The following is a 27,577-nucleotide window of genomic DNA, read 5'->3' as shown; positions in this document are numbered from 1 at the left end:
GGACAAGCATGTTAACTTCTAAGTATGAATCTGTATGCCTAACATGCTTCTGGCCTTCAGTAATTAAATCCTGTCTGTCTAGTTCCTCATCTGAGTAGACAGAATCTAATCTACTTGATTACAGAAGGGGGTTGTATGCGTGGGTCCACTGACTATTGATCTTTCTTCAAGTTACATTCCTTGATTCTCAACCTTATTCTTTGAGACTCTGTGATCATTCCTTTCGAATTCAGAAATAAAGTAGTAGGCATGCATGTGTGCGTGCATGCACGCACACACATTTCTTCCAGGCAAATGGCCCCTTCTGCTGATGAACATAGAGAAGATAGTTTGGATGAATTGTTCCCAGTGGATGAGCTGAACTCTGATATCTGCCATTTTGGATACACATAAACTGAAGAAGGATGGAAAGTCTTCGAGTGTTTCTTGTAAAGCTTTTCTTTATTTGTTTGAACAGAGTAGAGCAGAGTGGAGTATGAAGCAGCACCATTAAGAAATATTAGCTTCTTTTATCAGGGTTGTCAAAAACTAGCTGAATTTTGCTGGGGAAGGTCAAGCTAACATATAAAATGAGAGAAGGTGGGAAGGTGTCTGTCTTTCCCCAGGTTTGGAATTGAGTCTAGTTTTTAGGGTAGCTCTGCAAACTGTGAAGATTATATACATAGATAGCTATTAAAAATATTTGATAGTAGTAAATAGATTAACTCTTGGCAGCATATTCAGTTACACCAAAGGCAAGCAGAAACAGATTGAGACATATATGAATAAATTTGTATTCTTATTTAAGAGCTTTTCAAAAGCTTTGTTTGCACAGCTATGCATCTGTGATAACCAAATGATAAAGCTCCACATTATCTCAGGAGGAATTTTGGTCAGTGTTGAGAACTTCTAAAAATTCTGTTCCATATGCAGAAACGTGTTTGCATGGTTTCTGTAAAAATGATGATAGCTGTATTGTCCTTGATAAAGACAGACAGGAGAATGTCCAGTGAGAGATAAAAGCACGAAGGGAAAAGTGGAAGTATAACTATTTCTTTTCATTTGGGCGACTTTAGTTGGTCTGGGTTTTTTTTTCTATTTCTTCATAATAGTATTTAATACAAAGTTTGTATTCTTACTTGGCACATATTAGCCTAGACGTACTCACTTACTTTGTTATTTCTTTAACATGTCAAGGTTAGATGAGCATTTTTCCTTTGTCATCACTAAGCCAGTATACTGAAATTTTTTGATAGTGCATTTCTGTAAGTAAAAGAATTGTAGCTTCCCACGGCAGAGTTGTTTCCTATTCATAGAATCATAGAATGGTTTGAGTTGGAAGGGACCTTAAAGATCATCTAATTCCAGCCCCCCCCACCATGGGCAGGGACACCTTCCACTAGACCAGGTTGCTTAAATATGATATCGGAAACTTTGAAGAGAAAATGTGAAGAAAAATGCTTCAACGCAGACTACACAAGGTTGTAGGAACCTATCAGGTCACATTCTTGTGTGGAAGCGTTCTCCCCATGACAGGAAGATACGCTGCCTCGTTTTGGATGATGAGCACAATCCAGCTCAGTCTTCTATTTATTGGAGCTTTAAACCCTAGGCAAGACAGGAGCACCAGGAAATTTCAAGATTCTCTCCACAGATAACTTTTTTTCAGTCTCAGAATCGAGTAGACAGATAAGTGTCTTGAATCCTATGCCTTTTGAGAAGGGGTAGTTGGTTCCTGATCATTAGTCTGCAGTGTGCCCCGGTGCAGACCTCTGATTTGCTTTGTGGTCAGAAGACTAATCTCCCTTTCTCCTGCAAGGTGTCTCTCATTTTTTTCAGGCCTACTGAGAATTCAAGAAATGTTCACCGTAATGTCATACGCATGAGTACGGTAGAGACGGACCATTTAGAAAGCTTGTAAGAAAAACAGAGCATATGCAAACAAAACTGCCATCTCTGCAGTTAAACTCTGTGCCAATCTTATGACAGTTTCTGTGTTTATAGAAAACACAGTGCTATGGCCCAATATAAATGTGCTTAATGGTTCACTAATGAGGACTTAGCTTCCCTTGAAAGTCTATGGAGGTTGAAGTGGAGCTGATTGGGGACTTCATTGCTACTACAAACTTGTTTCTCATGCCCACGAAGATGGTTTGGCTTGCTTTCTCTTTGATACCATGAGCATTTCGGAGAAATCCCTCCATGGCCTTTGGGACATGCTTATGTAGGAAGACAGATCAGGTTATGTTATTCTCCATCTTCTCTACAGTTGTGGAACCCACAACGAAATAATTATCAGCACATGAAGAAGGCTATCTCTGACTTGAGTCCTTTTGATACTGTTTGTTGATCATCAGTCTCTGTGCAGCTCTACCTTTCCATATGATTCCCATTTGTAGCATAAAGTTTTATCATGGCTGACATGTTGAAACATTGGATTATTGGCTAAAGGTGGCTAGTGCCATGGCACTCTCAAGAGTCTACCATGCTTCCTTCTTGCAAATAATGGCAAGGGCCATTTTTTCCATTTCTGTCTACTCCCTTTTGTTTCTAGAGATGTTAGGAAGTCTCCCCTTACCCTTTTGTGGGGCAGAGAAAGAGAAAAAGAGGAAAAGTCCTCTGTGGCGCCTTCTGTTTGTACATGATAGGGCTCTCTGAAGTTGCTAAGAATTGTAGGATTTCTGCAAATTCCTGTAGAAGTCTTGAAAAGCCTGTCTCAGATTGACATTTTGAAACAGTTTTGTGCTAGCTTGTACAGCAATGCCGGCGAACAACACCATGTTGCTTTCAACCCAGATGCTTTGGCAAATAGCAGCTTCATGTGTTGCCACTGCTTGGCATAATCACTGATGCTACAAAGCAATAGCAGGTGGTTTGGATTTCTTCTGCTCATTTTGTACCAAGTCCCTATTTTTTGCAGTGGCTTTGGAGCATGATAAACAATATTGCTCTTTTTTCTGGTAAGGATTTACCAAGTGCTCTTAGATGCACTTGGTAAAAAGTTGGGCTCAATGGCAGTCTACTGGATGAGGATACTAAGCTACCCAGCTCTCATTTTCTTTTACAGATATCTTATAGGTGACAGATACTATGCTTGTCTTATACTCCACCCCCCCCCCCCCCCCATTAATCACTGTAGCAACAGAAAGTCCTATTACTTTGAAGGCTGTTTTATAAGTGCTCTAGTTTATGCCCTGCTGTCGGTAACATTCCTTCTGTATCCCTTTTCAAGCATCTTTTCCACAATAGCTTAACATAGCCCTCAGTCTAATATGTCTGCTTTTTCAGTCGTGGGGAGGAGGGCACTTCAAACTTCTTCCTTCTTATCTTAGCATCTACTTGCTAGAGAAGAGTCATGCTGTTAAAATGCGCATCTTCAAGTGTGTATTTGCCAGAGTCCTTACTGTGGTAGCTGCCTGCAGTACGTGAAGCAGGATGTTTCGTAAGCGTTGGCTATATATGCCCATTCATTCCATAGAGCCGAAGAGGTAATATGCCTTATTACAATAATGCTTGGATTAGAAAGTTTCCTGTTCTGTATATTCTTTAAAAAAAAAAAAGTAATGAGACATTTTGTTGTTTCTAAATCAGGTAAAATTTGTTTCATTCTCTTACTCCACTGAGAACACACTTTGAAAATTTACGCTAATGCTGAAGCTTTATAATGCTTTGGTACCTAACCTTTTAAGATAAAGAGATCGTGTGTTAATTGTTTCACTTTTCTTGACTTGCAAAGCCTAAACCCATGGTAACATGACATGTTAGGAGACCGTAGTTCTTTTGCATTACAGTACAGTCGTGTCTGGTGCCTATTAATGTAATGTTCAGTATGTGCTCATGAACTGGAAGTATACTCTGACCAGACCACTGGCACAGTTGTGTTTGAAACTCTGTAAGAATTAAAAGCCTGCAGGGGTTAGAACTTTGTTAGCATTTATGCTATGAACTGAACTTGTGATGATCTTTTCACAGAACACAGTTGTTAACTGAACCTTGAAGAATTGCTGGTCTGTTTAGTGTTTGGATCCCTTAATATTTTTACAAAATTTCCTTTCCTTAAAGCCATTCAAGTCTCTTAGGTGGAATATTCTTCTCCCTCTGTACCTCTGTGGAGGCAAGAAAACCCAACCCAAACCCAAACCCATGTCTAACCATCTGGTCAGATTTTCCTTGTCATAGTTTATTTATCCTTCAGGGAATGGTGGAATGATTCCCCCCCCCCCCCCGAAGTAACCTGTCTTTTCAGCTGGCCGGAGTGTACCTTGCTATCTCTGCATTGCTCCCCATATTGATGCTGCAGATGCATATGACAGGCAGCTCTCTCAGTAGCTTGCTCTGAGAACTGGCATGTAAAACCAGAGACTGATGGAAGGAGAGGTTTAAATGTTACAGTTTAAGCATGGCAATTGGAACATGTTGTCTTTGGTTTATGCATCTTCCATAATGTCCCTAGAGGAGAGAGGTGGCACATTTTTGAAAGGAGGAGCCCAGTCATGGCAAATGTGAACCCCAGTCCCTGCTTACAGACTTTTTGTAACTTGGGAATAAAGTTTATAGATGCATGTAGCTGAAGATGTAGACAAAATTTAAAGGTTTTAAATTTGCACAACTCTGGTACTTGAATGGTGTTGCTCTCGTTATTATTGGTGTGAAAAAAACCCAATTTTAATAGTCAGCTGTAATTTTTTAATACATATTGCTTAGTTCATACTAGAAACAGTAAAGCCTTTGAAGGAAATGTGTGAGTTACACTTCAAAAATAATTTTCTTAGATTATAGTATTATCTAATAGCGATACATTGTTTTGTTTTGTGGGTGTTTTTGTTGTCGTTGTTTTGGTTTTGTTTTGTTTAAAACTTTTCTGTTCTTAAATTTGTGCTACTTGAGAGAAATGAATGCAGTTTACAGTGAGCCCCGCTTTGGGGTCGTATTGTTGTTTGGATTAATGAAACCTGGCATCACTGTCTTTTGGTGGTTGCTAGCTGTAAGTACTTATTCAACCATACTTAAGTTTTTTCTCATTGAAAGCTAGCACTTCAAAATGAGACAAATCAAAAGAAGTAATTACTTAAACTTAAAAGTGTGTATACTAAATACAGAAGTTATTACAAAGGCAGGAAATTGGTCTTTCAAATAAGTGCTTTGGAATTGCGAGGTTTCACTGTACTTGTGAAAGCTTGGTTTTATTTCTGATTTTAGTTGGAGTTCTCTGGCATTAGCAGTAGCTAGATATGGAAATGTTGTAACTTTTTACTGGGGAATGATTTGTCGTTTAATGACTTAAGAAGTCTGAATGCAGTTTGTCAGGAAGTAAGGACTGGCTTGAGACCTCTATTGTAAAATGCTGGTGTCAGAATATCAAGTTATCAAATCGTTGAGAGCACAGCAGAAAAATGATTTAGTTACAATTTACAGCTTGTGAATATTTTATAGAAGAAAATAGTTCTGGTGCTTCCAGTCTACTATGGAGTGAGGAATAAAACCTTTTTGAATGTTAGTATTTTTATGAACTATAATATGGATTAATAAGGACAGCATGCCTAGGAGTTTCTAAGTATTCTGTTTTTTAGAAACTATATCAGAATTTCTGTTATTAATATAAAAAGTGTACTGTCCCAAAATGCAACATAACTGCTGGTTGTTGCCAAAACTAAGTATGTACTATAAACTTCTGTTTGAGTGAAATTAACTATTTTAAAGTCATATATGAAATCAGCCATTGAAGGCATTCCCTGGAATCATTACACCAGCAGATTCCCCATAATTGAGGTGTAATTTATAATGGCAGGGTTTTTTTGTTGTTGTTCAATTTGTCACTTAAAAAGCCTTCTATCTGTTTATCTAAGTCTATAAAAGGCTTCTGTTTGACATGAATTAAGTGTATCATATGTTCATTTTTTGCCAGCGTGGCAATCCCAGATGAAGTGTTGTATAGCCAGTTTGAAATCAGTAAAGCAAAAAGACTTGCAATATCAATAGGATTATGCATTATCCAAATCCTTCAAGTGGAAGGAGGGGACATAGCATAAGTTCTGAAAATGCATGCTTGCCTATGTACTAAGTAATTTCATTTTTACAGTTGGTTTTATTTTAAAATTTTCAGCACTATATCAGATGAAAGCTACCTTTATGGTAAACATCAGAATGCAAGTTGGATTGATGTAACGTAGTGAAATAGTTTGAAAATACATGTGATTATTTAACTGTGGTGTAGAGTTAGAAAGATTTTGCATCAATTCATAATACTGCATTTATTCAAACTACAAAAGTACTTTGAGATCCTCCCCCTCTCTTCTGAAAGCTGTTTCCTTTGGTCAGGTATTGAATAATTTATATCATGTGAGACTATTTGCACATGATGTATTCATCCCTTGTTTAGCTCTTACATTAATGGTTTGGCATGCTAGCTGTACATTGATATGGTAGATGCTTTCCATTTTTTCTGTACCAACTGTTTAAATATATCTTGTGCCTCAGTAACTACAAATGGGAAATGATTTGAATTATTCTATTTCCCTTGATGGTTTTTATGCATAGGAAAAGATTCCTTTTTTAATATATATGTATTTGTACAATAGATTAAAGGAGAGCCTTAAAGATGATTCAGACATTTATGCTAACCTTACATTATGTTCAGCTGGAAATGCATGTGGAATCTGAAAAGTGAAGTTTAGACGTCAGGCTAGCTGTTAGCCACAGGTATTGATTAGGTACAAAATATTTGGTGTTTTTCACCTCTTGTACGGATCATATGGTTTGATGTGTTGCCATGTAGCAGGTAATTTGTATTCAGTCTTTAGTTTTGCACTGGAAACTGAAAATTGTAAGTAATGTTATTTGTATTTTCTCTGGAGGTGGGGGAAAGAGAAGGCACTGCACCAATACAAGAAACTCTTACTTAACTGCTGATAAAAGTATTACTTTGAGAGGACAGTTGAGCAGACTAGGAGAAGGATTAGTGCTGCAAAGTACTGGCCCAGGCTGGATTGCTTGGAAAATCTTGTAAGCCTATGGTCAGATAACACTCTGCTGCTGCTTACTGCTGTTGCTGCTCTGCTGTTACGGGGTTTGCTAGATGAGCATAAATCAAAAAGCAGTAATTTAGTTTAAAAAGCTAATGTGAGATAAAGAATAGAGGGAATTGATTTTTGTATGTGTCAGGGGGGTTAGTGCACATACTAAGATAATTGTATGAGGTTTAGGACATATAAGGGAGTATTTTAGTAGTTTTACTATTGATAAAATTTCTAAAATGAAGTTGTTAAATGTTCTAAATGAGGTTGCCAGTAAAACTTTAATTTCTGTTAGCATCAGGCTGTGGAACTGACATTTTGGGCATTCAAAAAAGCAGATTCTGCGATTCAGATCTGAAAAGTTTTGAGTGTCATAGGGATTGATAAAGAAGAAATACAGATCCTCTCCAGGTTAGTGGCTGACAGAAAGTCATTGCCCTCCTTCAGCCGATCGGCAGGCAGAGAGTAGTGTCATGATCCTTTGAAGGTTTGAGACACAGAGGCTGCTGCTGCTGCTGCTGGTGCTTTATATCCTGTACCTGGTGTGTACCTGGACAGGAGATGTCGGTTGCCAGTGTCAGGCACCTTCCACAAGCACTCGAGAACAGGAAACACACAAACACCAATCTCCCAGGTGAGTGAATTGCAGTAGCACTTTCACATCACTGTCGGGCTGTGGAAAGTGCAGTAAAACATGCACGGGATCACTTGTCTGCCACGGTGTAGAGGGAGGCTGTGCAGCTGCGTTCTGCTTTTGAAGAGAGAGGCAATTGCTTCCAGAGTAAGTCTGTCGGTCTTTGCATTTAGAGACTTCATTTGAAGGGGGCTGAGCGATGCTGGTTTTCAAAATACACATCTGTGCGCGTGGGAAGGGAACCTCCTGAGGAGTGTTGGGAGTGGTGATGGTCAGTAGCTGCTGTATTCCCCTATGTATTCACACTGTCACAGGCAGAGACACTTAATGACAAATATTCTTTCAGACAATCTTAATTTTTTAAATTGGTGGGAAAAAATTGCCTGTTTCTCATACGATACTTCCGTTTCTTGTGTTCAGTCTTTACTGGCGGTTCAGTTTGGTCAAAGGAACTGAAATTCATTTACTTAAAATCTGTCGGTGGGGTAAATAATGAAGGATGTTCTGTCTTTAGTGTTTTTTTTCCTCTTCCTTAAAAACAAACAAACAGAAATTTAGTACCTGTGAAAAAGGGAATGATATACAAGTAGCAGGTACTACCTCCCGATACAGTATAGCAGCCCATGTAATTTTACAAGGTGATCTAGTTAGGGGATCTAGGGAACTTTCCTGCTCTTAACTATTGTGTAAAACCCTCTGAGGAATCCTAGCAGAGAGGTATCAGGCTGGAGAGCGTTTGAATACGATCTTCTTCAGCTATTTTAGCATCTCAGCCCTTCAAAATGCATTCTTCAGGCCGTCCCGGAGCAGAGCTATTTTGCGGGAAGGGAAGTTTAAATCCTAATGCAGCGCTTAGCTCTAATCCCCGTGTATCATTACTGCATCGCCCTGCCCTTGCTGTGGGGGTGAAATGTAGAACATGAGTCTAATCCTCGGTAGATGGAGCTAATTTTGCTTTAAACTTGAAAGTGTTAACAACAACTTGAAAATGTGACAAAGCTCAATCGCATTTCTTGTTTATTGCTTGTTTTCCGATTGGACAATAGGCAGCAGCTCTACCCTGGCAACTGAGGGCTGCGATTTGCATAGCCCCCTTTGATTGGCCACTTGGCTGACGAACTCGCCCAATCAGGCGGAGGGGTTTTAGTGGTAGGCTATGCTAATTACCCGCTGTTGCTGGGGTTCGGGGTGGTTTCCGCGCGCCGTTCTGCTGCATTGTGTTGCCTGGTGAGCGGCGTTGATAAATGAGCAGTTAATGATCTGCAGCAGCGCCCGCGTACTGCGGGCAGGCACAGATTTTAGAACAGAAGCGAAAGGAGGATTTAATTGCTGTTCAATCTCGCCCTCTCTCTGCATTGGCCGCGTGAATGTATGTGTGTGTGTGTGCGTGTGTATGTGTATTAAAAAATCTGTGTATATCTACACCGCGTTAATTAAAAATAATCTTCACTGGAATAGCTTGAAACCAGGAAAGAGTGCTGCATAGATGGAAGAGGGCTGGGCTGTTCTCGCTCTTTCTCCACTTTTTTTTTATTAAAGTGGCTTGTATGGAAGTAACCAGATTTATGCAGAAAGCATGGCTATGTGGAACGTTAATAAAGTCAGCTTTAATATCAGTACTTCCTAAAATGCAATAACCTCGTATCTGAGATACATATCTGTAGCTGGTGTGAATATAGAATAATCTATTTCTAGAATACACACTTGGCTTTTAAAAATGGTGTATTCACATGTCTCCCCCCCCCCCCCCCCCAAAACCCAACCCCACCAAAAACCCCACCAAACCAAAACCCACCAAAACCAAAAAGCAAACCCCACCTCAGCTGTAACAGTTGAGTCTGGATTTTCTTCTGTCCTTTTTATCATTCCTGCCTAAGAATACTGGGAAATCTCATTTTAAAATGTTTCTGTTGCTTGATCTGTGTCTGTTTCTTTCTTTTTTTTCCTGCTTTCCAAACCTGCTTTTTCTCCTGTTAGTTAAATCGTGGATTAGTTTACCTTTTTCAGTCTTCCTCTTCCCCAGCCCCTCCCTCTGTCTTCCTTAGCTGTCCAAATTGTGGGCTTTTTTTGCATAACTACTCACATTCTTTCGGTCCAACTCAGTAAAACTGACTGTAGGGTTAATGAATTATTTAACTGAGTAAATCCATCTATACGGGTTCTGTGTTCTTCCCCTGCCCCTTTCTCCTTAGCATAGGTACCAATATATGTCTGGGGTTTGATACCACCTAGCATTTACTAGTAATGGTGGAAATTACTTTCACTGGCATATTTTTGACCAGGTATAACCCTGGTGTCAGCAAATTTGGTTTCCTTTGAGTTCAGTTGAAATTGAAATTTTGGTAAAAGTGGTTCTATGACAACTGTTTTTTTGTGAAATATTTTTTGAAAACATCTGTGCACAAAATATTTTTTTAATTTTAAAAAATCTTGATTAATTGGTACTTTAATACCAAGAGAAGAGACAGCATTCTCATGATTTAATGCTTATATTTTAGGACTAAACAAGTTTTGGTTTTTAAACTAAACATTGGAGCGCATTAGTTCAGATGAGCAATAGTTGGCAGCTGTTTACAAGTCGCTCTCACCATGAAGACCAAAGCTTACTGTTACAGAGCAGCCTATGATTAAATCTGATTTTTACTTGGGTGGAATTTTAATTTTTTTTTTAATTTTTTGACTGTTTTGTAAACCTTCAGAAAACTGGCAGCAGAGGTAAATCTAATTGCTCTTGAGTAAAGCAAACATTGCCTCTTAATAGGGAAACTTCATGATTTCTAGTGCATTTTAGAAGCAGATAAAATATAATTCGTGTGTACTTGAAGTGGAGTTTGCTTGAAGCCTTCCGAAAAGTGAGCGTAGAGATTCTTTTATAGCATGTTTAATGGAACAACTTCCGTAAAATCACATCAATTTAAACTTCATGTCACTACATTTCTGTTGTCTGTATTATGAAATTACCGTGACTTTTAAACAGAACGTATTTTTTTCCTTTATGTTTTTTTCACTTACTGAATTTGACAGAACTTTCTCTATAAACAGTGTTTTTGTATTTGCATTTGTGTTTTTCACAGGTTGCACTGGGAGCTGAAGGACAGGTGTGGGCCTTTCACCTAGATTAAATATGCTTACATAGTTGGAATTAAGTAGTTGTTTTTAAACCTTTGTTTGGAATAATATTCACACTTCATCCTTTGTTTCTATTTTAAGAGCTGTTACGAACTTTCACCATGATCATAAGAAAAGTAGATCTCCCATTTTCCCCTGTCTTCCTGTTCTCTTTTTAAATGGCACTAAATTAGAAAACTTATAAACCGTATAACCCTAGACATAATCGCATAAAATCATAAAATAAACATAAATTTTTAGGGGGAGAGAAAAAAGAAGTATCAGAACCCTAGTCTTGGCACACTTTCACCAGCATTGGTTCCCTCTGAAAAATGAGTGTTTTATTCTTTTGAGTGTTTTAATAATTTTTTTTTCAGTTTTAAAGCAAATGTTAGTTCTCTTCTTTAAATATGGTTTATTAAATATTCAGTAAGTATTGATTGCTCAGCTATTCAGTTTCACTTACTCATTTGGCATAATATAAATACCATGTTGGACTGAATCATCAGCCAAAGTACTTGAATTGTACCAGTGTTTCTCAAGCAACAGGTTTGTGATGAAGAGTTGGACAGAGTTACAATGTGGTAGGAAAACTTCTGAAGAAGGTGATTGTGTATTACGAAAAGATAAAACCTTCAGTAATAAGTATGTTGGCACGTATACAGTTGCACAGTTGAGAATGTTTCTTTTTCTCTAAATACTAGAATGTCCTCTCCTAGAGGATAACATGAAGGCAGTGTGTCAAGAGGGAGGTTAAAAAAAAAAACAAACCAAAAACCAACCCCCAACAGTAGAATAAACAAAGTTGCTGATGTGAAGCCTCTCATTCATTTCTTCATGTCAGTATCATTGCCTCTTTGCAGGAGGGCAGCCTTAATTTTTGTTACTATTCAGCAGAGGCCATCAGATGAAAACTGCAAGTTCACAACAAACAAAAGGGGGTGGTGCTTAATGCAGCCTGTGAGTAAGCTGTGGAGTCTTTTGCCATGCGATCTGGATGCTAAAAGATGAAATGCAAAAAGTGGTTCAGCAGGTCTATGGAAGAAGAGGATGCATGATACATATGTATATATACACATTATTCACAAGGACTATGCATCATGTAATTCCTGGACTGGAGACTAGATGAATGAATAGGCCTGGCACCTACTGCTATATGCTCGCTCTGTTCTCTTCCAAGATGACTGCTGTTGGCTACTTTCAGAGGCAGGACACTGATTTGAATGGATCTTTCGTTTGATAAATGAGTAATTCCTATGTTAGTGCTCCGTTGCTTGAAAGAACTGTGCTACTTTTCAGTACTTGGTCCAACATGAATCAAGTTACCCCTTCTTGTTTGGTTTTGTTTGTGAGCAGAAATGAACATCCATTTCAGACCTCTTTCATTTATTTGGTTTACTTTTCCCAAATTATTGAAACCTAACTTCCTGCTCCTCTGTGGACCTCTGTAAAACAGAGATTTGCCTACTACTGTGTGTTCCTTGTCTTTGCAAAGTCTTTCAGATTCTATATGTACAAAATTAGAAATTTAAAATCATGGTACTCTCTTGTGTTTAACCTGTGTCTCCCTGTTTTTCTGCAGGATAGAATAAAATCTGTTCTTGTAAGAATATTGCAGAAGTAAATGGTTGTTTGTGAACTCCATGGGTACAAAACCAACGCCTGCTCTATAGAATATATATGCAGACAGTAATAATTTTATTTGGAGCGCAGTCTGAGGAGTGTCAAGGGATATTATTTTAAATACAATGAAAATAAAAAGATCTATTGTATGGCAACCTATTCAGTGAGCACTACTTCCATTCTGTCCCTTAAAATAAATAGGGTATTCATGTAACTAAATAGTATCCTAATTTATTTACATGGAGGCACTAAATTAAAACTGTGGAAGTATTCTGGTGTTTCCTAACTTCTGTGCACAGTACTTTTCAATTTTAATGTTCTTTCAGTCCAGCGTATACCTAGGTGGAGGCTTCTGGTCTATGTGAAGGCCTGTACATAGGTTCAGTTCTCACTGTTCACTTGTGGGGTTGTAGATTTTTTTCAGATGTGCTCTTAGGCAGCCTGCTTCTCAATAATAGAAATGTGAAAGTAGAGTTCTTGTAGAGCTTAAGGTTTTGGTTTTGAAAGCTAGAGTACTTGTGTTTCCTGTAGGTTTTAGCAGAATTTTGGCAATCTTGAGCTTCATTTATAAAAAAAGTAGTTTCACTTTCACAAAATTTTCTTAGTTCTAAGATTCTCCAGAGTATACTCAAAGTAATGTTTATATGTTAATGAAATATAGGTTTATATAGTGTTGCCAGTGGATTAAATCACAAGTTGCTCATGAGTTTTAGGATTTTCCTTCTTTTGTTGGGGGGGGGGTGTTATAGTGAGTGGTGGCATTTAGTCTTTCTGGTACCAGATTTCTGAAGTGGCTAGGGAGAGATACATACTACAATCTCTCCCCATCACAGGTCTTGGCCACCGTATTTCTACAGCAGAGGGAACTAGTGTCCCCTGCGTACAGGCCTTACTGCACAAAAGCAATAAAGTGCATGCGTGCAAGTCCTGTCCAAAGTCCACCTCCTGCTACAGCTCATCCAGGGAAGAGGATAGCCAAGGTAGGTGCAACACTGTCAGAACAGTTAATGAAGCCCACTCTTGGCCTGTCTTTGCTCCAGGTTTCTTGCTCCATCTCAGCCATATGACCAGACATGACAGACAAGTCATGTCAAAGGTCTGCAAACTGTTGGGAAAGATAGCACCCAGAAGTGATGTTATGTCACCTCGTAAGCACTTCGTCTTCTCCTCAGCTTACTCCACTAAGAAGGAGCACAAGCAGGAGGATTCTGTGGGGGGGGTGTATCGGCCTGGTGAGCAGAACTTAAGAGTGTGGTTGTTTCTAAGTTTAGGACTTAATTTTGTGTTGAGAGAAAGTAGTGTTTAGCATTTCTGTACAGGGAAGTTGACTGAATAGTTATTGTAGATTAGCTTCTGAAGTAGCCATTCTTAATAATATAATTCCTCTACAATAATATAGTTCCTCCAGAGGAGGAACTAGTGTGGGATATTTATAACGGAGTTGTTTGTTCTACAGTAGCTGCTGCAGGTAATTTCCCTTTGTTCCCTGGATTCTCTCACAGCTTTCCTCATTCCAGAGCAAGCTGAGTGAAGTCCATGTACCTTCACATTCTCATGCAGTCATTTTAAATGCAGTGCATGAGGACAATAGGCAAAGCAGTGTTTCAGTAGAGCAGTAGTTCACTTAGAGTTCAGGTTGGCATTTGCTTATTGCTTAAAAGATGATTGTTCTAAACTCTACAATCCCAAGTGTTTGACATTTATTATGCTTAGGCAGAACTCGTGTAGGTCTAACTTGTCTTAAATGTGGGTTTATTTGGACAGAGAGTTCTCAAGATACAAGTGTTTGTCTCTATTGTTAATTGCTCACTGTCTGTTTTAGGATGTGCTGATACAATGCAGAGGTGGTTGGATATTAAAGCAATGCAGAGATCAGTCTTCTCACTTTTCCAGACTTGGTTCTTAGAGGTACAGTCAACATAGTAGCTGAGGTATCATAATGCTCATTGGTACTGAGAACTTTTCCAAGCATGGATTTTGAAAAACAAGGTTGACCAGAACTCTGCAGAACTATTAACAAAAAAAGGTGGATCTTATGTGAAGGAGGAGGGCTGTACAGTTCCTCAACTAATACAGGATTTTCTTTGAGTAGGCATTTGGTTGTTTTCACATTCAGTAATTTGAATACAGGAAAAAAAAAACCACAAAAAACCAAGAAGGTGGATGCCTACATTTGTGGTGGCATAGCAGGGATCAGAAATAAAAAGATTCAAAGTCTGAACCGGTCATGTGCAGTACCAGGAACTACCATACTTGGTATGTGGTATAGGCCCACAAGCTCTTGAACTCCGAGTGTTGAAATGAGAATACCCATTGTGGTGAATGGTACAGTTCACACTTTTATTCTCTGGTCGTGTTTTCTGGCAGGTTCTCATTCAGCTGCAAACATATCGCTGAGATGGAATACTTCTGCATGTTGCTGAATGACCCAAATAGTAGATAGCAGCGATGGAATAGGGAAAGGGAGGATGGGGCAGGAGGGAGAGGAGGTGAAAGAAAGCTCAAAACAGTTAAGGTCAAAGCAATGATCTTTATAGGGAAACGTTGAAGAATAGGAAGAAAAGTTCTAGCAGTGCAAAGAGAAGGAAAGAAGATGAGTTCTGCAGAGGAGAAAGTTTCATACTTCAAAGTGAGATGACCCCACACTGCAGGATAAACCCCCAAGGAATATTGCCACTGATTCCTGTTTAGTTCTGCATTATTTCTGCCAGTTAAATGCTATTGTACCATACTTTACAGGTCTTTAATTTATGGATCCGATAAGAAATTCTGCCTCTTCTTTGAGCTGAGTTGAACAAAGAGGTGGGAAAATGGGGACAGTGACTTTATTAGGAAACAGCCAAAGCATTCTGCGGAAGTAGTAATCACTGCCTGGAAGTCAGATGCAGAGGACTTAGGTACAGAAGGGACTATGAAGTTGTTATAATTTTAAAAGAAATCAGCTACCCAGATGGCAGGTTAGTGGTGAGTTCTCAAACATGGGGAATGACTACATTTGAACTTTTAAAAGTATGAAGTAGAATGCTGGTGTGACTTTCACTGCTTGTACGTACTTCACCTTGCACAACAGTCAATAGACAGTGAAATATTTTTAAGGCTGTTGCATAGATTATGTTAACAAGTAGAGAACTCTTTATGTCCCAGTGTCATGAAATCAAGATCAGCTGCTGCACTGGAAGATGCTTTTGTTAGTCTTGAAGGCAAGCTTGTATAACTCATAGGGTCAGAAGTGTTACAATGGTCCTTTTTGGTTTTAATTTTTAAGTGTGAAGTAAGTGGGTGTGAAGAAATATTAAGGAAATGTCACTTCTTTTAATGTTCTAATGATTTTAATGTCTGAGTTTGTCTCCTTTTTTATCCTTCAATATGGGTATACCTAAATAGAATACTTTGGTAGAACTGTGACAGAGGGACAGAGAGTGTTGCATGCATACCCTAAGAAGCAGAGTATATATTTGATGAGTTGGGTGACAGAAGTGCAAAATAACTATCTAAGTGCTATGGGGATTTTCAGATGCAGTTCCACATGACAGAGGAACTGACCTAACAACTCCCCGATTCAAAGAGAGAAATCCTGTCGCTTACTTTGTGCTGACATTTGTGGCGCAGGATCACAGAATGTTGGAAGCTGGAAGAGACCTCTGGAGGTCTCCTGGTCCAACCTCCCCCCTGCTCAAGCAGGGCCACCTAGAGCCAGTTGCCCAGTACGGTGACCAGCTGAGTTTTGAGTTATCTCCCACGATGTGCTATCCACAGCTTCTCTGGGCAAGCTGTTCCAGTGTTCAGTCAGTGACTGTGGGAAAGGCTGTAGCATGGTTTCCAGTTTCCATCATTCAGTCTTGTCCAGAGAAGAGACTTTACAGTGGCCCAGCTGTAGGGAAAACTTCAGCTGAAATTCTTGTATTCTTAGATACTAAATTTAAATGACCACGATACACAGATTTTTTTCAGAAACAACGATCCACTCTTGGGGTGGCACACAGTCACCTGCAACTCTTTACATTCAATCGGTGAATATTTGTGCCTTGCTTTACATTGAAAGGAGGCGACCAGCAATGCATTGCACCATTTGGTTACCTTATGATACTTTTTTTGGCAGGAGGTAATGTCTAAATAGTTATGTAGACTTATGTCAAAATGGCAATAACAGAATCTAAAATGGATGAGGTAGGAAATTGAATTTTGAAACTGCATTGAGTTTCTAATTATCTGTGCAAAATCATACCAAAAATTTTCCAATATTAAACCAACTGTAGTTCATTTATAGACTGTTCGATAGCTACCATCTCAAGTATTTTTCTACTTTGAGTTACTAATTTCTTTGATACTTGGAGAAGTAATTTAAAAAAAACCCACTATTTTGAATAAGGGAAGTATTTCCCATCCTCACCAAATAAAGAAATAGTTCTTGAACTTACGCTCTTCCACTGTGTTAAGATGATGCTTTAAAGAAGTAAACCCTACCTTCTTCCATATGATAGGGCAATCCATTTTTGCAGTATCTGTATTTTCAGATAGTTCTGAGTTATGAACTTCTTTTGAGGTTATAATTTAAGTTTTCTCTATCATCATATTCATGCTATTGGTCCCCTTTTAAACATTTTCTTCTGGTTATAGTTAACAGTGCTTTGCTCATACAGTAGTGTAGCATTTTATTAATGCTCACTTCTTCCGCACTTGTTACTTTCCAGAGACAGTAAATTTACAAAAGTCAAGAAGTTACTATTGTTACCGTTTATATTTTGCTTATTATGGTGTATGGAATGTCACTAACGAAATGCAGTATTCTAGCTTCACTTCAAAAGAGCTGTTACATTCATGACTGTAGGATAAAAGGGACATACGCTTTCAAGGCTGAAATAAGGGATACCTTCTGTAGCTGGACCTTCTTTATGACAAGTTCTGATTTAGCCTTATCACAGGCAAATAAATGTTTGTTGTAACCTGTAACAACTTAAACTGCAAATATACACAAAGGTGTATGTTTTTATGCCATTCCCTGAACTAATACATTAGGTAAGGCCCATTTGCAAGATAATTCTACCCACTCCCAATCTGTAATCTCTTCCTTTAATGTACTTCATGCATAGAGATCTTGGCATACTTTTGTTTTCTGTCACTTTGTTTCCTTCCCCAGGTGCTTCACAACATGTAATCCTTTGAATTTACAGTGGTTAGAAAGAAAGATTGATGATTAACTAGACCTTGTTCCTTAGATTTTTTTTTTTTCTGTTCTGTAGAAGTTAAGGATGTGGCATGGTAACGAGCTCCTGTGGATTTTAGTGCTCCCATGGTGGTCAGTAGATCACTTACTTTTTTGAATGTCTAGAGCTTTCAAAATGAACTTCAGCCACCAGGGGTTCTGTGAACCTCAATTAATGGGTGTACACAAATGTTCCTATTTCTATAGCTGACTGACTCCTCGGCCTAAAACTAAAGGAGGTCAAGATTGCTATTCTAGCCAATTCTTCTTTCTCCCCTCATTTCTTCCTAACGTGTCATTAGGTGTTTCTTGGCTCGTAATAGTAAGTTATGAGTGTTCTCTTGGGATTAGATGTACCGGGGTAGGATTGCACATATCATGGAACGAAGTCTGAAATGTGGCAAGGGCAGGTATTTCATCAGGGACCGTATCCTGAACACTACTTGTTTTTGTTGATAGCTAAGACTGCTTTCAGCAACAGATATCTGTGAACTCCTGTGTCTCCATTTCAGTGACAGTAAGAAATCGTAAAGATGAAATTACTTGGCTGCTGATCTTTCAGAGCCTTGTAGCTACAGTTCTTAAACTTTTGACCCAGGTAGTTCTTGCTCATTGCTAACATGGTTAAGGGTTGATACCACCATCTTCACAGAGACTATTAAAATACCTTTCTGTTTGGTGTAAGAACATGCTGTATGAGCTAGCCAATTTCCATCCATCTACTTGTAACAGACTTCACATCATGAGACTCTAGTCTGGCTCTTGTGTTTAATAATGTCCCTTTTTCTGAGATTCAGTGCTGCTCTGTGAAACTGGTTTACATTTCTACCAAAGAACAGTGGTTTATAAAAAGTTTCTTGTTGGATGCAGTTTTGATTCATGTGTGTTGACATCATAGGTTGTGTATGACTTCCCTCCAAGCAAATACGTAACTGCTTGTTAATCACAAACATTGAATCTCCCAAAAATTTTAAATTGAATTAATAAAATAAGTTAGTTGTCAAACTGTGGTTCTTAGAGGAGTTTTCTTTGTGATTCTGTAGTCCAGTTGCCTTGTTATAAATCATGAAGCTCTGTTTTCTGGGGCATTGCTGTTGAATTAACTGAGTTGGTCCAGCTGACCATTGTCAGTTTGGAAAACCAGGAAAGCTACAGCCTTATTGTCCTGCTAGTGGACTCAGGAGAGAAAGGGTGTGCAAGTGTGGAAAGTTTAAAGCTGAACTGAAACATTGGTATTAACAACTGTTCTTTTGTGGGATAATTATACTTCTAATACTTCTAATCCTTTTCTACTTCCTTTCTTCTTTTTTTTTTTTTTTTTTTAAAGTGTGTGTAGTGCATTCTTCAGTTTATCCTCAGATTTGTTGTGATCTTTTGAGTGTCAGAAGATACTATGAAGTCAAGTTGTAAATGAGAACTCCATGCTACTGGTTTTTTTGTGTGTATATATGTGAGCTTTCTGCTTTTTTAGGGACATGTGCAAGTGCAGAATTTTTTTTTAAATAAAATTTGTTTTTATTAATTTACCTAATTTGCTAGATATTTAGTATGCTATTGGGAAACTGGCCTGGGGTAAAAAAAATACAAGAAATAAAACCTTTAAAGTAATTGGCTCTACAAATTAGAATTAATGGTATTTTTTGACTATCTGATTTAAATATTGTTTTCACTTTTAATTCAGTCACCATCATGTTGCTAAGTGAGACTATTTTTTTTTTCCAGGTTAAGCAGAAAATCAGCAGAAATTAAAAGAGCAGAAAGTAGACACACCAAATAATGTCTTACATGTGTTCACCCATTCTTACAAGAGTGTTCAATGTATCTTGAAAAGTAAACGTACACTAAATTTACCAAGTTGTATAGATGGAAGATTAACTATGATTCTCTAGTAAAAATGGAGTTTAGATATTAAGAAAATACAGTAGTGAGGCAAAAAAATTATATCCAGTTTTTACATGATCTAAGTGATAGATGTATTAATATATAAAGGGACCATGATATCTTTCAGAGAGATCAGCTGATGCATTACAATCTTTGCACATATTTTCCCCCATATTTAAATGTGAACTTGTGAAGTTCATAATACATCATTTTAAATTTAAAAAAGAAGGCAACCATCTGTTGCCCAATTCATAGGTGAACTTGAGATATTACTTGAAATGAAAACAGAAAAAGATGCAAGTATTTTAAAACGTTTACACTCGGATATTTAGCACAAATTTTCACTGTATCTTTAAATGCTGGAGGACAATTTCAGAGCTTACTAGTTTACACTGTATTTGTGTTAACAATCGCAAAGCAGTTTTTAATGGACATTTTACAGAAGAGTTAGAGTAATTTTCTGTGCAATGTTAAGTTGACTTAGCTTATAATGATTTTAGGTCAGGAATTTCTTTATTTTATTTCCATTTGTAAGGTCATCCTGATACTTTATCATGTTACCAGAGGCACCAGAATGCACATGAAAAAAGGATATTAGTTATTTCATGAAGGTTTGAGTGTTTTGGTTTTTTGTTTGTTTGGTTTTGTTTGGGGTTTTTTTGTGTGGTGTTTATTTATTTATTTATTTATTTTTAAGTAAAATGTTTGAAGATCTAATGAAACATAGTGAAAATATGTGGGTGCTTGCGGACAACCAGTTCATTTTCTGGAGCAGTTTATTCTGTTAGTCTTTTAGTAGTCCTGAATTGTTAACGCTGGAGAAAAATACCAGTGATCTGTCAGTGAGTATTTCACTGTACAATTTTACTTCACCCCTTTTAAAGCACTAGTGTTTATACTATATATATAGGCTTTCTTATAGTTTAAATAGTTTGAATATTATTTTGACTTTTTAAATTGAATATGTTTTTCTAAAATGATCTTAATGTAAAATGGTGTTTAATTTCATCCCGTGTGGCTCTTCTACTGCTCTGCTAGGTGCTGAATCAATGATGCAGTATCATTTTCAATATTTTATTTTTCTTAACTTAGAATAGATGGCAAATTGAGCAGTCAGTTATTCTTAAGAAAGTCAAATTGATGGGTGGTGTTCATCTACTGTTTTCTACTGATTATATTTTCTTGCAAGGTTTTGATTGTAAAGGAAATGGAGATTTCCCTTACTGGGTTGGGTGCTTAATTATTTCACATCTTGCTTCTAAATTTAATCTTTACCAATAATTTTGCTTCCAGATTTCAGCTTCTGATTCCACACTTATTCCTTGAGTGCAATGTTGGCTTCAGTGTGCCTGGCTACTTGTGCCATCCTGCTCTGTCTCTTATGTTGTGCCAATATGGCAACCATTTAGAGAATTTCCCCCCTCTGGCATAGTCAGCAAAATGCAAAAGGATGGATGTTAAATGCGGAACATGCTAAACTTTCATTAGCAAACAAAGAAAACCAAATGGTACTTTAATCTGTCCTCCACTGTTAGAGGACAGTGAAGATACAAATGGACTATGCACCAATTAAATACCATCTGACATTTGGCTGAAACAAGAGTTGAGAGGTACAGGATCTGTCCCGGTTAGAGGGAATTTGTGGAATTTGGCATTTTTCAGGATGTTATGGAGTCTAGTACTTTGGACATACAGTTTGCCATTCTCCTGCAACTTGACACCAAGTGTTCTGTTTGTCTCTTGCTTTGCAGTTGCTTTGCAGTTGCTTCTTGCAGTCTGATTTCACCTTCCCAAAAAGGAATTAATTCAGGTTACAGTGCTTGCTACCTATAGCTTGATGAAACTCAGCTGTAGGAGTCAGAAAGCTGAGTTGAAGTACATTGTGCTTTGGAAGAAGGGTGGAAGTTAAAAATGTAGGCTAGTGAGCTAAGCAGTTTGTAGGAAGGCATAAACATTGAGGCCAGGGAAGATGAGCTGCTGAGGCTGGGCACTAGCTTTTCTTTTGTTTTGGTACAGTCTGTCCAGAAAGTTGCAGTGAGCAACCTTGAAGGGCAGAAATTGTGTGTTTTTCTGGCTTTCATGGAATCCATACACAAAATTCATATCTTTGAAAATAAACCCTCTCAAATTCAGATTGAGTTATGACAAATAGGTGAAGATGTTAGAAAAGGAATGTTAAGTGTAAATAGGAATAAACAATTAATTAATAATTTGTCACAATGAAATGGGAAGAAGCAGTTCAGCTAGGTAATCTTTATGTGAGGATGATTTCTGGGTTCATTGTGTATGAAAACTTGTGTATGTTAAAATGGTGAAACTATTAGTGTTTATAAGCTCTGTAAGGAGATGGAGGCTGAGATGAATACTTTCAAGCCATTAACTGCATTAAAAACTCCCGTTGTCTTTGCAGGAGGAGAGACTTCAGCATGCAAACCTTCATCTGTTCGGCTTGCACCATCGTTTTCATTCCATGCTGCTGGCCTTCAGATGGCTGGACAGATGTCCCATTCGCATCAGCAGTACAGTGATCGTCGGCAGCAGAACATAAATGACCAACAGGTTTCTGCCTTATCATATGCTGACCAGATTCAGCAACCTTTAACATTAACAAACCAGGTAAGTGATAACAAAAAAGTCATTTTAGATACAATAATTCTTTCTCTAAGTATATTATACACCCATAAATTACAGGATCAGGGCATATGCTTTTGTGGTTTGTTGGGGGTTTTGTTTGTTTGTTTTGGTTTGGGTTTTCCTGTGTTTTTTTGGTTTTTGGGGGGTTTTTTTTTGAACTAATTAACTCCTGACTCTTCAAGGATGGGTGGACGAGTAAGTTTCTGGAAGTTGTTTTTAAACATCTGGTACGTATTTATTGTGATTATTCTACTTCTAACATTTTTGCAGTGAGAGGGGAGAAAGATTGTCCAAGTGGAGAGTTGGAAAGGGAGTTTAATAGTAGCTTTTTTTTTTAGAGCTGTTTGATGTTAGAATGCGATTGCTTTATTACTTGTTCTAATGGACAGTGTTTTAATGCAGAGTCACTGGTTAGTGTATTTGGAATAGAGAGGTTTGCACAACAGACACATTTTATTAAGGAAGACACACTTTTTTTTAAAAAGAAAAGCAAAATCTAAAGCTATGCTATCATTGGGGTTTTGCTACTGCTAATTTACTACTTACTATTGCAAGGAGGTGAAATGAACACAAGGATTATGATGATTATGGATGCTTTTGAGCTTTCAAGATCAGTGTTTCTTCCATACTGCTTCTGAGTTGCTAGAACTGCTGAAGTAGCTTCCTAACTAATAGTGCGAGGTTGCTAGCCCCAAGAGCTAGTACTGCCCTGTTTAAGAGGGAATTCTGTTGCTTTCTTAAAAATTGCACAGCCCAGCTGTGGAGACGTGAACACAGATAGGTTTCAAAGCTTAAAATCCAGAAGTCTGTAAGTCAGAGCTTCAAAATTTGGTGCAGGCTGATGAAGCATGTTCCACTTAAAGAAGATGGAGAGTGAAGTCTTTTGCTGCTACCAGATTCAGGTTTGTTCTTGTGTTCAAGGTGGCTTTGGTAGAAAAATCTACAGTACCATCAAGAGATGCTCTGTTGGTATTGCTCTGTAGGAAGGCACTTACGCAGAAAGAGGGAAGGATTAGAGAGGATGAGAATGGTCAAACTGAAGTGCCAGGATGTTTGATACTAGGATTTGGAGATCTGTAATGACTAGGGCTCTGTGAAGAACGGCAAAGTGAATGGAGCTGGCAAAGGATGTTTTTACTTCCATGAGAGCCACTCGGTAGGAAAAGTAAATCTGCTCAGATATATAATAGTATTTAGCTTGAGAAATCTACTCAGGTATTTTATGTGACTTTTTTTAGGTTAAATGTCCCCCCAAACCTCCACAATGAGGTTAGTGAATCAGTCTGCCAATTAAGAAAAGTTGCTGTGTTCCTTAAACCTTTCAAGGTACTTATCTAAGCATTACAATCTGACATCACATTTGTGAGCTTTAGTGTACATTAGTGCTTAGTTTTTGATGTTTTTAAACCAAAAAGTAGAATCAAGGAACTTTAGGATGTATCACCATTCGTTGCTGTTTGTGGTCACAATGGCTTTAAAATGGTAGCTGAATAATAGAAAGCTGAAGAATACTTTTTGGAGAATAGCCAAGAATTGTTGACCAAAGAATGCAGCCCACTGAGAGGAGGATGTAAATGTAGGGAAAAAGCTGTGGTTGGCTCCTGGAAGTTACCCATATGAAGAAATGATCAGCTGGCCACCTTGATAATGGCAGTCAAGCTGTCTTTGCACCACTAACACTATTTTATAGAATCAGTGATCAATTTTTTTTATTTTCCAGTTCCATCTTGTTTTTTCTGCATTGTAGCTTCCGTCTGCCTATTTTACTGTAATTGTGTTGTTGAAGTCTTTATAGTCTTCTGCCTAAGCAGCTCAAAATTGTTACTCCTTTATCCTTTGTGAGCTGCTTCCAGCACCCTTGACCTTGATGGTGGGCAACTTTTTGAAGTCTTCTGACTATTTGCCTTTTGCGACTCTTTCCTCCTTCAAGTTCTTGTGCTTCTCCCATTAAGTCCCATAAAGAGTTCTCCCAGGTCCCAGGTTGGTATGGAGGTTCTATATGAGCCTGTGTTGGGGAGTCTCAATGGCTTTTTGCCTTTGCACTGCATTTCTGGTTAATGTCCAAAACCAAATCCAGCTAGTATTCTTTATGCTAGTGAGTCACATCATCTGCTCTAGACCTTGCTTCTGTGCAAAAAAAATGTTCTTGTTCTTTTCTCTTTCAATAGCCCTTTTGTCAGCTCTAGTTTATCTTGATTAAAACGTAACTCCTTCTCCTTCTCCTTCTTATGAAAGCTGTGACCCTCTATTGTTGAAGGCTTTGTGCTGTCTTACATTTCTCCATTGCTGTGGACTACCATCTTGCCTTTCACTCCACATGTGATCTAGGTTTTCATGTCTAAATGATGCATACATCTTAGAGATTCTTTCTTTATGACATTTCTACAGGAATCCTTTTTATTCAAGGTATTGCCTTGAATATGCTGCAGCTTCTCTCTGTCCTTGATAAAAGCAGTTCTGTCCTGTATATGTCAATTCTGAAAAACTCTTGGGAGAGATCATTTTCTGAACCGTCCTCGTGCGGTTGTTTCATTCCTCTGTTGGAATCCCACCACTAGTTCTGTTGTTATGTGCTTGTCTGTTGTTAAGCTTCTGACACCAGACTAACCTTTCAGTAATGGCAAACTCTCTTCAGTCACATAAGGTGACATACTTCTATGTTTTCAAGTACATATGGTCGAGAAGATCATGTTTTTAACTTGGGCAGCAAAAGGAATAGGCTGAATGTCTGTTGTAGAAGGCTTGATAGATTGATCTAATACAGCCATAAAAAATAGGACAAACAAAAAGGCGACTTTTGGCAGATACAGGAGGTGTAATTCTTAAAGGGTGGATCCTTTTAATCCAGTGTCTCGCATCCAGTCAAACAGATGAGAAGTTAGGTCTCTGAGCTTCAGTTTCCCAGAATTTCCTAGTGCCACAGCAGTCAGCAGCAGCCTGACGAGTGGGTCAGCTTTGGTGCTACCAGTTTCCGCAGCCTAAAAGTAGCCCGTTTGGGTGCAGGCGTCCAACAGTTGATTAACAGCGATTTGCCAGCCCCGCTGCTTCTGAGAGTGCTCCGTTACCTCGTTGACTCAGTAGCCAGATGGGTCGGTGAAGCGGGACTCTCCCGGGGTCGGCGATGGTTGTGCCGGGACCGCCCGGCAAAATTCTTTCCCGAGCTCCAGCCACCATCTGCTGGCCAGAGTGCCGCACTGCATTGCCTGCCTTACTGCAAGGCGAATGGCCTTTTGCGAGGAAGGTCTGCCGTCTCCTCTCCAAAACACTCCGTCGTTTGAATAAACTCGCTTCTCTTAAATAACTTGTGGAGCAGCTTAGCATATCTTTGAGTGAATCTTCCATTGAAGGAATCGAGAATACAAACGTTAAAAAAGTTACTTTCTTGATTGCTACATTTGCTGAACTTTGTAAACAGAGTATTTTGTCCAAATCCAGACAAAATTGACTTGCTTGAAAATAAAACCCAGGAGGAAGTGTCAGCTCTTGGGATGCTGAAGTTTTATTTGGAAATAATAGACAGCAAATAGTTCCTCTCAGAAACTAAATTTCTTCAGGCTGCAGCAAGATACATAAGAGTACTGCTTGTCAGTTGCTAAGAGTAGCTGTTAAGCTTTAGCATGTAGAACAGCAGCATTTTCTGTAAACGGTGTTATTTTGATAAATAGCAAAGATGATCTGCCTTATTATGTTTTTTTTCAGGTTATTTTTGTGTCTTTCTTTTTACCGAGGACTGACTCCTTTTTTTGGAGGAGTATTGTCTTGTTCAAGTTCCTGTGATGATTTTCATTCATAACCAAATAATGGGGAAGCGAGGCCTTGAATGTTAATTTATTGTTTTTATTCCTGCTTTGTCCTGCTTGTGTTTTGATTTGTAATGGCTTGCAGACCATATTCTGGTATTTTATGAATCATTCACAGTTGAAGATTAAAGGTTAGGAAACAGTAATGACAATTTATATTAAAGTTATGTATATTTATATTATACGTTACCCTTAAAATATTATTTATATAATCTTCTCTTACACCTATTGCTTTATGGCTGTGGTTACCAAAACCTACTCATCTTATCATTGGCAAGGAACAATTAATAGGAAGATACTTCAAAACCAGCCAGATTGCTTTGTTTTTCCACTTACTTATGAGGTTTTAAATTACAGTTAAAACTTTCAGCTCTGTCCATTTTTATTTTTTTTCTTCAGTAGTTAAGTTTAAAGGCTTTTGTTTCCCCAAAACTGCTGGATTGTAAGGGTTTACTTTAAATCTGTGATTCACCAAGTGCCTGGCCTGCTGGCAGGATGGGGTTCTGCTCTTGGCTGTGTGGTCTCACCTCTCTGATGAGTGCCAGAGCCAGCTTCAGGAAAGCAGTAAGAGCGTGTGGCCTAGAGTGAATAGAAAAGATGAGATCTGTGAGACCTTTCTCCTTTAGCAGTAACAAACAGTAATATTTCTTTGTCCAGTTTCAACTGGTTGCATCTTGAGAGTTCAACATAGCCTGATGTGAATATAAGATAAGAGCTTAAAAGTTTTCACAACTTCAAACAAGCGTTTCTTTTGTGCTGTGCTAATGTTTATCTTCATTATGGATACTCAGATTGCCTGAAACTTTTTTCAGTTAAGTCCAAAAGATTAGAAAATTGATTTAACTGATAAAGAAGTTGAGGTGAGATTCCTGAGCAGATCTTGGTAACAAACTCCAACAGTTTAGCTTTCACAAAGCACCTGCAATTCAAAGGTCAGGCTGACCGCTAAACATCTTTCTCTCTGTATGTATCTGAGATCACTTACCACCTGCAAAATTCTAGGTTTTACTGACCAGATGTTGGCCAGCGATTTTATTGATTACATCTAGATCATTGCAAAGTTAATGTGTTCTAGCAGGCAGTAGCAAATCCTTAGTTCAGTTAATTCAGCTTCCTAATCAGCAACATTATTATTAGCGATGGTCAGACTTCACCAGACTCTGTCATGAATGTGAGCATGCAATTCATTTCAGATGGAAAGTGAGAGAAATGTTTTTACTATCTTGGATATTTGTTAGAAACATGTGTTTATGCTCCGGCAACAAGAATTTCAGAGTGGAGTTTTTCATTCCCTTTCACTTACTCTTCCTGCTCTCTACTGCTTTTTTTTTTTTTTTTTTTTTTTTTCCTAAATGGTTGGGCTGAATCAGGCAGGATGAAATCTTGGCAGATGACCCTTCTTTCCTTGCTGGTTTTACTTACTTACTTATCTTCAAACTTACCTGTTTCTTAATATCACTTTTATTCAGCAACCTTATGTATTTGGGGACGGAAGCCCGAATAGGAGGGAAATACTCATAGAGCACAAGTCAATGATTAAAGTAATTGGACTGAAATTCTGTCCCTACCTGCATTCAGTTCTGGCTCTGAGTACAGTCAGTTTGAAGAATAGTCTTGGATTTCTCTTGTTTTGTTATGTGGCATATACACTTTCTTTCTCTTTTGGTCATTTTTCTAAAAGTCTGAAGTTTGTTGTATATTA

General features: G+C 38.2%; 1 protein-coding gene across 3 annotated transcripts in view; it reads left to right on the top strand.

Annotated features, from left to right (window-relative positions):
- DYRK1A (dual specificity tyrosine phosphorylation regulated kinase 1A) overlaps window positions 1–27,577 on the top strand; it is an 88,877-nt gene that overhangs the window by 42,737 nt on the left and 18,563 nt on the right. For all 3 annotated transcript variants that reach the window (XM_052793871.1, XM_052793870.1, XM_052793872.1), the window contains exon 3: window positions 21,852–22,057. In XM_052793871.1, coding sequence (XP_052649831.1) covers window positions 21,852–22,057 — 206 coding nt within the window. The remainder of the gene's footprint in view (window positions 1–21,851; window positions 22,058–27,577) is intronic.

Source organism: Harpia harpyja, chromosome 8 (genome assembly GCF_026419915.1).
Source record: "Harpia harpyja isolate bHarHar1 chromosome 8, bHarHar1 primary haplotype, whole genome shotgun sequence".
Taxonomy (NCBI): domain Eukaryota; kingdom Metazoa; phylum Chordata; class Aves; order Accipitriformes; family Accipitridae; genus Harpia; species Harpia harpyja.
This window is presented reverse-complemented; position numbering and strand designations above follow the sequence as displayed.